At 37.9% G+C, this 11787-nt stretch overlaps 1 protein-coding gene across 1 annotated transcript; it reads right to left on the reverse strand.

Annotated features, from left to right (window-relative positions):
• Positions 1-818: 818 nt before the first annotated feature.
• Positions 819-10672, reverse strand: cusr (Copper-only SOD repeat protein). The gene is made up of 10 exons (XM_084417314.1): positions 10409-10672; positions 7143-9210; positions 6465-6564; positions 5149-5226; positions 4953-5051; positions 4726-4858; positions 4495-4609; positions 3447-3571; positions 1914-1997; positions 819-1827 (listed from the first exon to the last, which is right to left on the reverse strand). Exons 1-10 carry the CDS (start codon positions 10446-10448, stop codon positions 1736-1738), a joined length of 2934 nt encoding a protein of 977 aa, XP_084273440.1. The 5' UTR covers positions 10449-10672; the 3' UTR covers positions 819-1735.
• Positions 10673-11787: the final 1115 nt, after the last annotated feature.

Genomic DNA, 11787 nt, shown 5'->3' on the forward strand with positions numbered 1-11787 from the left:
ATCTATGTAGCATCTAGCATGTATGCAAATTACCAGACACAAGTCCTAATTAACTGACAATGTCTCTGTGAAAGCAGAGGGGCCAAAAATGATGATTTCTGTCTGCGTCATTTAGCTGAAGAAAATGAACAACATCCATATTTAACATTCCTCAAGCAGTCAAACAGACACTGTTAACTATAACACCCTTTGAATGTAAGGGAAAATAGCACTGAGCGTCGTATGCACAACAATGAAATGATATGTTATATTTTCTAAAAATTGCAAATAAAGGGAGGAGCATGTATAGTGAAAATAAAACTGGACCCAGAATTGAGCCCTGTGGTACCCCAAATAAGGCCGGTGCACGAGATAAAGAACAATCTCCACAGATAAAGTGCTATATATATTGTGTTTTTGAAAGAAGTCTCTTAAGCTCACAATGGCTATGGACCTATTTATTTAATCAATACAGTAAAAACTGTAATATTGTGAAATATTATTATAGGCTATATAAAAAAAATTCTAATTGAATATGTAATTTATTCCTGTGATCAAAGCTGAATTTTCAGCATCATCACTCTAGTCTTCAGTCACATGATCCTTCATTCTATGCGGATTTGCTGCTCAAGAAACATTACTTCTTATTATCAATGTTGGAAATTGTTGTGCTGCTTAATATTTTTGTGAAAACCATGATATTTTTTTCCAGGATTCAGAATAGAAAGTTCTGAAGAATATAATTATTTGAAATACATTTTATTTAAACAATGTAAAAGTCGTTACTGTCACTTTTGACTAATTTGCTAAATAAAAGTATTAATTTCTTTTTTTTTTTTACTTACACCCCCTCCCCCCAACTTTTGAATGGTAGCTTTATATATTTGTAATTATTCTTAGTAAGACCTGCCAGACATCCACAAAAACACACACACACACACACACACACACACACACACACACACACACACACACACACACACACACACACACACACACACACACACACACACACACACACACACACACAAAACCCAAAACAAAACAAGACAAAACAAACAGTTCGTAAGGCTTAAGACACAGGCTCAAATAACAAATTATAGTCATGTTGCATGAAATCCAGGGCTGTGTTGTTTTCAAACAGATTGCATCATAAAACATACACATAATAGAAATCTGAGTTACATGGTCATAAAGGAGCATAATAGAGTATTAAGTTAGGCTTACAGTGAATTTACAACCAATTTACAATGGAATTTACTTTGAAAAACCATTAAGAGCAGAGCAGCAAGTTCAAGACGTTTGTGAAACATGATCATGTAAACGTCTTAAATGAATATGGGTGTGTAAAATGCACATGACGAAATGAGAAATGTTCTTTACAGTATACAGGGTAGCGCTGTATTTAATTTATTAACAAGAATGAAAAGTTGGCTGTAACAGATAGAAGTGTGAGTTTAATGGATTGTACTGTTGTTTAACAACATGCCGATTGTTCAGCTGACAAAACGTTTTTTAAAAACCCAGACAACAACGTAGTGTCCATGAATCCACATGTACCAGATGTGGCCCGGATCTGGGCCGACACTTTGTTGCTGTCTGTGTTTTGTCAACTGAAAGTTTTTTTTTTTTGGAAAGACGTTTCGATATGGTGTCTAACCACAATTTGACGGCTTCCTAACGTTGGGGTGAACCTGTCCTGGTTTATTAAAGTATTGAGGTGAAAGCAGTGCAGTGAGATCATTGCAGGGTCCATCTAGTGCCTCAGTAACCCGAGCAGAAAGACTGCAGCCATCATGAAGGACAGGACCATCCTGCAGGGGACCAGCATCAGTCCTGCCTTTCCACCTGAAAAAAGGAAGATATTCCAGGTTTAAAAGTGTAAAACACTTTTCCATGACATAAATGTTGATAAACACAGAGTTCAGGCTTACTTGGAGTGCACGTCTTTGATTCCTTGAACACACCCATCTTGTCACTGGTCTTAACTGAGCTCAGCTTCTCTTGGCTCACTTTACCTGTAAAACAGGTTGTTACAACATCATTGTTTCTATCCATTTAACTTTTGGTCATTTCTAATGATTTCCCCCACACAGTTTTAACCTATTAAAGTTTGTTCATTTTTATGACTTAAATTGGATTTGTCAAATTTCAAGGCAAGACACCTCAGTAAAAAAAGAAGTAACTAATAGATATCATCATACTTCACCAGTTGATTGCTTTAAGTAAGAATTGCAAGTATTTTTTGTATAACCAGTTTTCTAAAAAGATATGTTTAAATAATTAAATATGCACTTATACTTGCATAAAATCCCAGAACAAAAATCGTAACATTGGATAAAGCCAGGTTCAAAATTCTTGTTTTATTTTGTTGACATTTGGTCAAGAGTTTTTACAGAAGGGATTTTTTATTATATCACTCCATAAATCAGGAAATACTGCCAACAGCCAGAAAAAATACAATTGCACTAGGAATAAAATGTTGTATAAAATTTAAGAAAATGATATATGAACAAACCCCTCACTAAAAACATTCAGAATATAGAAATAAAACTGTAAAGTTTGGTGTATTAAAGTTCTACTGGATGAGAACATTTTTAAATACATGTAGGCCTATTGCAACTGAAATCTACAGATGCAAATAGATAAAGTGCAATAAAATAAACACTTAAAATGTATTTGGATGTTTTCTTTGCACTAGTTTCAAACATGTTATGAAAAGCCAAATAGCCCAAAATCTAAAAAAAAAAAGAGAGTTTTTGACCAGTCAGCTTTAAATATGATGATGATCTTATTATTTTCAACTATGCCCTAAAGAGAACTACAATGCCATTTCTACTAGATTTAGTATGCAACCACATAGCAACCCCCCACAACTCAATCACAACATTCACCCATCACATTTTCGTGAAAAAATTAAGTATAGTTCAAAAAGTTTCTTATAAAACACACCATCTAAAAATACAAATAAAAGAACACTTTAGTTTCTATAATGTCCTTGCTGTCCTGTGGTATAGACCTCTGTCATATACCGCTCTCCTGTTTCACCACGTCTCTATGCTCCACCAGCGCATCAGATTACTGTGCAATTTCCCTTTTTTGTGTCTTTTGAATGGACTGGATTGTTCATTGTTTTGATAGAAAAAGCATACTAAGTCAGTTCAGCAGAGGAAAGCAATAACTTCAATAATATATGAAGAGACACCCCCAGACCCTCAAAAGATCTAAGTGTGGCTCTGTTCTGTCAGCTCTTGTGCTTGAATATATGATTATTATTATTGTATAACAATATATATTGTTAGCATTATTTCCACATCATTAAACACTGAGCTAGTCTATGAAAACATGCATCAGATCTCACTGTTTTTTTTTTTTCTTAAGCATCTCACGCTATGAGCGCCACATGTCGTGTGAAGCTGAAAACAATAACATTTGCAAAAGTAAAAACTTAATATTAATTTGTTTACCTGACACCAGATAATTGACCTCCTGGCATTTCCCGTCAGACCTTTGTGAAGGAGAACCAGGTAAGATGGAAACTCTGGATATGGGGAGGTTTAGCGCATCTGCCACTCTCTTACGGAAATCATACCTGCACACAACAGTCAACGTGCCATGATAAATCTAATGGATGACTTTTGATTATTTTTATGTGATATAATGGATCCAAATATCAATATCATCACTACATGCACTAAAAACCTTTATAGAAAGGTGACATATCATGTGTTAAAGAAAACCAGGAGTCATTGTGTACTGTCAAGAGTCATTGTCATCTGTAAATGAGTGTGTGTTTCTTTTTGAATTGTAATAAACATTTCCCATCCATGATGTTTTTTGATTGTTGACTTAGTTATGTGGTTTCTATTTTTACACACAGAAAAGAACAGCCATATAATTAGATAATTATCTAAGTTTTGTTCTTCCTTGTTGATTTTTTGTTTTTCTCTGTGAAATGTCCTGATATTCTTAGTACAGTCATTGATATATAAACACCAATTCATATCATGATGCATCATTACATGGGCCATGACATGACAAATTCAAGTAGTTATTTAAAACAGTGAAACATGCAATTTTAACCTTAAGGATCTACAGTACTTCTACCTAATCTAATCCTTAAAAACTAGATTTTAGTTAATATTTTGAACATAAAAAGCAAGTTAAAGGGATACTTCACCTCTGGAAAGATGAATGTGTATTTAAAATGGGTCATTTATGTAGAAGAAATGTGAAATTATTTTTGAATTTGGAGCTTTCTAGATTTGGCTTTATTTTTGGCTTATGTGGATGAAAGACAACAACTCCCAGAATGCACTTGCTTCACTGCCCTAAGAGGCCACTCCCAAGCCACGCCTACCGGTAAGAGAGCGCAGTTAAACAAAAAGGCTAGTGAGTCTCCGTGACGAGTCTGCCCGGGATTTCGAGATCGCCCAAAATGTCCGCGATTCGGCTTTTGCGTTCTACTAAAGCAAGTTAATTGTATGAAGGACATTTCTGTAATTTTGAACGCACCTGCTGAAGGACGCCTTGTTGGGGAAGACCTGCATGGCAGAAGGGGATTCTGAGTGAATATCTGCACATATAGTTGTGGTGCTATTGAGTCTGAGAACTAGTGACCTCTGGACAACTGGGGGTAAAACAATGAGACAATTTCTATGTTAATCGTTATGCAGAATTTTATTCCAACGCATGAAGATACAATGTGCATGTAATGCAAGTGTGAAAGTTATTAATATTTGCTACCTGTGAAGTCTCCGGCCAGCTGCAACAGAATGTCATTGTACAGTTGTCTCTTTGTGAGACTTATGGATCCATGTCTGCCCGTCAGATCTCCAGCCAAACAGGACAGAGCCCTCATCTGAGAACAGTTGTTCATCTGAGAGACAATTATTCTGTCTTAATTATTTTGCATGATATATTCAAAAATGTATATGTAGCATTTGATGAGAAAATAGTTCATCTTCTCTCACATTTGTAATGTTGAATGGATTAAACATTTCGTCTTCCCCCGGACATGAACCATCTGGCGCCACCGGGTCATCTGCAATGTACCAGGAAGCCTCTGCAAACTAGAAACCAATAATAAAAGTGGTCACATTCAATTAAATACAATTTTATTACGACAGCTAACATGACTAATGAAAAATCAGATAAAATCGAACTTACTTTTAATGGTTGCGATGCCTGTAGATCCACCTCTAACTTAACGTCACCGTAGCTGCCATCTGGAAAGGTCTGTTGGTACTACAAACATGTACAGTGTATCACTTAGCATTAATATATTAAAATAAATAATAAATACAATATCTCATTTTTAAAAAACTATAGGCTATATGATTTTTTTTTTGTATATATTGTTTTAAATAAATTATTATAAATATATATTTGTAAAAATTATACAATAATATATGTAATGATTACTGTATAAGCAATATTTTTTGGGAAAAAAAACATTAAATTGTATTATTATATTATTTTGTATTTAAAATAAATAATAAATACAATATCTCATTTTTAAAAAACTATAGGCTATATATAAAAAAAAAAAATTATATATTTTTTTAAATAAATTATTATAAATATATATTTGTACAAATTATACACTAATATATGTAATGATTACTGTATAAGCAATATTTTTTGGGAAAAAAAACATTAAATTGTATTATTATATTGTATTGTATTATGCATCCTAATGTGCTGGAAAACAACAATAAATATCCTGGGGTATTTTTTTATTTTATATTGCTCCCCATTAAAGGGTTAAGTAAAGTTAAATTGTTGCCTTGTCCGACCACTTTGAATTCAAAAACTAATGAAGAACTTGAAAAAATCAAGTAGAACTAACAAATTACCCGACAGGGGAAATGGATGGAAGCAAAGATTTTTAACCATTTTTTATGACAAATGCTTCAATGCACCAGATGCTCTAGACAAAAATGTGTTATACATATAAAATTATAATGTTTTTGTTGTTGTTGTAAATCATGTGTGTCGTTCTTCCGCACGCAACACCAAGACCACAAGACAGCTGCAGGTCTGTTGTGCGGCATGTGACAGATCCATCTGCCTGTGGTAGAGATGAGCGTCATACCGTCCCAGCAGGACAAGAGCTGTACCCCTGCACAACCACAGCCTCACCCAGTTACCCCTCACCACCCCTTCCTCCTCCATCCAGCATTATTAGCAGTGTCATCTTTTTGTGGCAGATTTAAAGTGATGGTAGATTTCAAGCCACTTTATGGTGAGAGAGAGAGAGATGAGGACGACACTTATTTACAGTTCCCTCTAATTTAGTAACAATGGAAACAGTGGAAGCAATTCAAAATAGACCATTTTGTAGCAACACCTTAGATCCTGGCAACCACCCAGAAAACCCTACCATCATGACGAATGAGTTTCGAACAGGCAAACACCTATAAAAATCTACTTATATGATGTATTCTTAAAAACACCTATATTAGATTTGCTATTGTTTTTACCATCATCACTGTCCCAGTTACATCCTCACTGAACATGGCCTCAGCGATCACCCAATTTCCATCTGGGGCGTCCTCTGCTGAGATATCTGCACACCTCATTCTGTAAATAGGAAAAGACAGAAACCATTTTAAGTTATCCATGTTCGAGTAAATTGCACAGTTTTCTTCCCACATTCCTACAGTAGGTGAGTCACAGAAATCTGGTGTATTACTTGTATAAATAAACATTATGAATGATGTGTGTAGAGGAATGAGCTGTGTGAATCTTCCCACGCATGCTTTTCATGACAGGATGGTTATTAGGTATTTCAGATATCTGACTCCATAATTATTCTAAATAGCTTTACAGAAAACTGACATGAGTTTTTTTTTCCGGAATATTCAGTTTTTACAAAAAAATGTTAAAAGTTGACAGTCTCACTGCTGTCTCAATGTGGCAAATGTACCAGACTTTGACATTGACTTTGACACACTTAATGAGGAACCGAGACAAAATGCAGAATAGGGAATTGCATCACAACCTGCACCTGCAGTTGTTTTCCTATGTATGGTTCTGCTTATAAATAGCTTAAGAAGAAGCAAACTTATCCCTTATATTTATTTTAAAGTTCAAAATGTCGTGAAAGGCCAAATGCCAGATGACTGTTTTGAGGATGTATGATTCATAAAAGAACTAACCTTGAGCCGTTGTTATAATGTATGACCAGGGACCGGCCAATGATGCTGTTCGGACCTGAAAGTGGCATATTACCATCCATGTACTGGTTCTGAAAGTTGTTCTGACCCGTCAGTGATCCAAACTTCCCACTGATGTCTCCAATCTCATACTGGTCGACTGTACCAATCCCTGGAGCTGGAGATGAGGTTACGTTCACAGAAAACGGGTTGAAGTGCCCCATGATGTTACTGTCAGAGCAGGGTTCCAGTACGCTCTTGATTGGAAGAATATGGACGTGGTAGCCACCGGCTCTGCTGTTAAGCCCGGTGAAGGAGATATTTAGGATTGTTGGCCCTTGAGGAGAGACTTGGGAGAATCGGACTTGACCTTCAGAAGATTCAGGCCCGTACCAAGAACTTGAGCGAGCAGAAGGAAAGCGGAACAAGGTGAGGTTCGCGCAAGCGATCCGTGGAGCTGTTTGGTTTGGCCCATGGACCACCAAGGAACGACCAATCATTCCAGACACCCAAGAGGTTGTGTCAGTAAAAAAGTTCTTGGTAGCCACTGTACCCATCTCAGACTGTAGGTCCAGAGTCTTTTGCTTGCCAGCGATATCCCCAACTTCACAGGCAAAAGGGCTGTCAGGACCACAGTTAACAGTGTATGCACTCACCGTTGTGTCTACGTAGAATGGGTTCCAGTGTCCTCCAGTGGACAGACAACATGCCTGGTCACTGTCTGACTCTGTGCTGATGGGATAGTTGTGGACGTGCCAGTTGTGATTTAGTGTAGAAGGTGCAGAGAGTTGTGCGTAAGACAGGTCCATGAACACAGAGACATCAGAATATGGGTCACCACTGAGCTGGGTGAACAGGACCGTCCCCACAACCGGTCCACGAAAGGCCGCCTTGGCGACAGTCACTTCGCCGGGGTAGCCTATACTTGCACAGGCAAATCTTGTCGTATTGGGCAAGTGTATCACGACAGATCGACCCACAATGCTATTCCGCCCAAACAGAGGTAGGTTCCAGTCCTTTAAAGTGGCCTGAAAGTTACTCTCATTCTCCAGAGAGCCATGCCTGGCACTCAGATCTCCGACCTCAAAGCGATCATGCGTGGACCCTCTTGGTGGCGGATACGCTGGTGCCTGAACATTCACACTGAAGGGGTTCCAGTGACCCCCAACATTGTTGTTGCTGCAGCTGCTATCCGAGGGAGATCTCATCTGGGGTAGGGGAAACTGATGAACGTGGTACGGCCCAACTCTTCTGTCCAGGTTTGTCAGGTTAACAGTGATGGTGGTGAGATCGAACGGAGATGGTTGATAGAAGGTGAAGTAGCCTTTAATCCCTTGCATGTTCAGGACAGCACTGACAACCTTCAGTTCAACGCTTCGGATCTCTGCACACGCGTAGCTTGAGGTCAAGTCGAGAACAGCGAAGCGGACACCAGAACTGAGAGCGGAGATTTCCAACCGAGACTTCACAGGTTCTAGAGGTGATCCCACACTCAGAAGGCCCAGCTTTGTAAGACTCTTGGGATCCAGACTACCAAGAAGCGTAGTGCAGCTGGTGACAGGGCTTTGTGATACTAACATTGTGACATTTGTAAAAGTCCTGGTTTGATTGATAGTTCTTAGATCTGAGAGAACCCTCACCCCTGTTTCTCCTGTCACTTGCCGGATGAAGATGTTCCCACCCACGGGACTGAAAAACCGTGCCTGCCACGTTCTGACCGGGGACTCCGACATGAGTCCGGCACAAATCCTTGTGCCGTTACATGTCTCCACCAGCACTGAGAGGGCTTCCAGACTAAGGTGCTGTTCAAATAGAGCGGGCACATTCACCGCAGCCTGGGGCGTACTTACAGAAAAGGTGAAAACACTGTCTCCAATGTATGACTTTTGACAGGGTGAAGCAAAATGGCCGTACATAACAGGGAACGTAGTGAGGGAGATATTGAATGATGGACACGCTCCGGTTCCTGTGAGATTAACAGTGGACTTCAGCTCCGTGGAGTCAAAGTTGATCCAACCAGTGATCCCCACCATGTTGAATTCAGCCCGATACCGCACACAAGAGGCACAACCTAAACAGAGTCAATGGAATAATCAAAATATCAGGAGTTCAAATTAAGCACATTCATTCTTTTCAGGAAGTCTACAAACCATTTATGACTTCAAGCGTTTAATTTTAGAAGATCACATGCAGATATATCAAACAGATCAGTCAGATTCCAGTGTAAGATTAGACATATTACTCATGTCAACACCTCATCTGTTATCCTGGGGACCCGCTGTCCTGCAGAGTTTAACTTCAACCCTACTCAAACACACCTGGACCAGCTAATCAGGCTCTTCGGGATCGCTTAAAAACCACAGGCAGTTGTGTTGAAGCAGGTTGGAAATAAACTTTGCAGGACAGTGGGTCCCCAGGAGCAGGGTTGAAGACCTCTGTGTTATACTTTTGTTAGACACCAATAACACTGATTAAAGGACAATATTATTAGCTTAGGTTAGGATGTGCTCAGGTGACAGGTTGGTTCAGGTGTCACATTTCTAAGAGATTCTCTAAGAAGAACTTCGGGAGTGTCTGGCCGAATTCTGGGAATTGTGTGGTTTAACACATAAATAAATAATGTCACAGTCGAGCTGAGTCATACTGAACAACAGTGATCCATACAAAAAGTTTTCAGCTATGCAAAACTCCCATTCATACAAAATATCAAAGACATGAAAGTATGATTTGACTTTTTCAGCACTTTCCACTGTGTAATAGGTGTGAAGGTTAAATTCAAATTTTAACTCATACACCGTAACTAAGGATACAGTTTAACTATGTTAACTTAAAAAAGAGGGCTTAGAAATTAACAATATTTTGAAGTGCAGTAAAAATTTAGCATGTACATTCTCTCACATTCATCAACCTTGAAGTTTGTTTATAGTGCCTGTTATGCATTTAGCATCACGTTATACCTTATGAAACACTATAGGTATCACATACAAACACTAGATATCACCAGGTATCACAAGGTCACTGAATAATTTAACAATTGTTAAACAATTACAGACTGTCAAATGCTAATACGCTAACTAAGAATATATCATATCTTACAGTGACACAGTATGATGCAAATCATTAACTTTACCCTTGACTTTGCAACAATTTTCCAGAAACTCAAAGTTGAGAGACCACACACTTTGAACATGCAGTGTTGGTTATTCAAATCCCTATATTTTTGGGTAAAAAAAAAAAGAAAAGAAAAAAGAAAAGGAGTTGGCACTTACCCCACAGGATGAACAGGGTCAAAGCTCTTGGCAGCAACATGTTACCAGCTGTTGTTTATGTGTGAGTTTGCAAGCAAGAGGTGGAAAGTGTTATAGGCAGTTGCGTGAGTGGTTTCACAAGGGAAGCCCTCTGCGTGTGTCTATAACCTTCTGTACTAGTGTAGTCTATACTGATGTGTGCATGTGTGTGTATGTGTGAATTCCTCAATGTCTCAGTGTGTAGCCGGATTGAATGAGACTGTGGCTTGTCTCTTCTATAGTCTCCAGGGAGGGCAGCAGAGGGAGTGGCTTCTCAACATCCTGCGTTCACGCTTTTCTTGACATAGACACATAACAGCTGACACAACATACACTAAGCATCACTTAAAACCATGGAAATATTGCAGGTTTTCCCCGGAATTAAGGTTTATGGAAGTGATGAACGCACTTCAGGAAAATAAATCTCAACATTTTGGTGTTAGGCATAGATTAAGGAGCAAATTTAGCAATTAAAACCTACGATCATTGGTATTTTTTTCTACTTTTCTGTTTCTTGCTGTTTGATTTCTCCTCAAAGTGGCCAATACAACATATTTTCCTGCTAAATATAGGAGCCGTAGGATTTATTTTTGGCATGAGCTTCTCCAAGATGCTCTTGAGGTTCTTCAACTGGTGCTATTTTTGATAATGACTGTTGAGGCCTCAATGAGGAGATGTGATGCAGACAAGAGTCCATTTAAAGACACTCGTTTTTGCTATGGAAATACTCACATTATTATGGTTAATTATAGCTGGCGTACACAAGAAATATAGTGACTAAACAAGCAGTCCACAAATAAAGAAGCTGGTTCTAATCTTTTGTTCCCTTATGATCATATCTCCACTTTCACTTCATCATTAGAATGAGAACAGCTATTCTTTCATTAGATGCCCGCTCTGCTAGTTAAACAGACGGCTGTGTTTCATTTCGGGCTTATCTGTCATTTCAAGGATAAGTTTCATATCAGGTTATTATGATATTGTCATAAAAATACATACAAGTGTACAAACACATACAGACACTAAAGTTTACGTTTTACAATAGTAATTTTATGGTTTGTGCTATACTTCAACATATATGTTTATGATATTGACAATAATAATGAGGTATAGGCATAACTACACATTTAATTTCAGGACATTCACATACATAAACTCTGAATCGTAGTAATTCACAATTTTTTTTACAAAAATCATAATCCTACGCAAATCAAGATGGGTTCAAATATTTATAGATAGGCTATACATATATGTACATGCTGTAAATATTGAATGGAACCGTATATTGTATAGATCATTTGTTCTGATTATTTCATCAGCAACCGTTGCTTCCTTATTCTCTTGAACATGACGTATGGTCC

The sequence above is a fragment of the Rutilus rutilus genome, assembly GCF_951802725.1.
Source record: "Rutilus rutilus genome assembly, chromosome: 8".
NCBI classification, from domain to species: Eukaryota; Metazoa; Chordata; class Actinopteri; order Cypriniformes; family Leuciscidae; genus Rutilus; species Rutilus rutilus.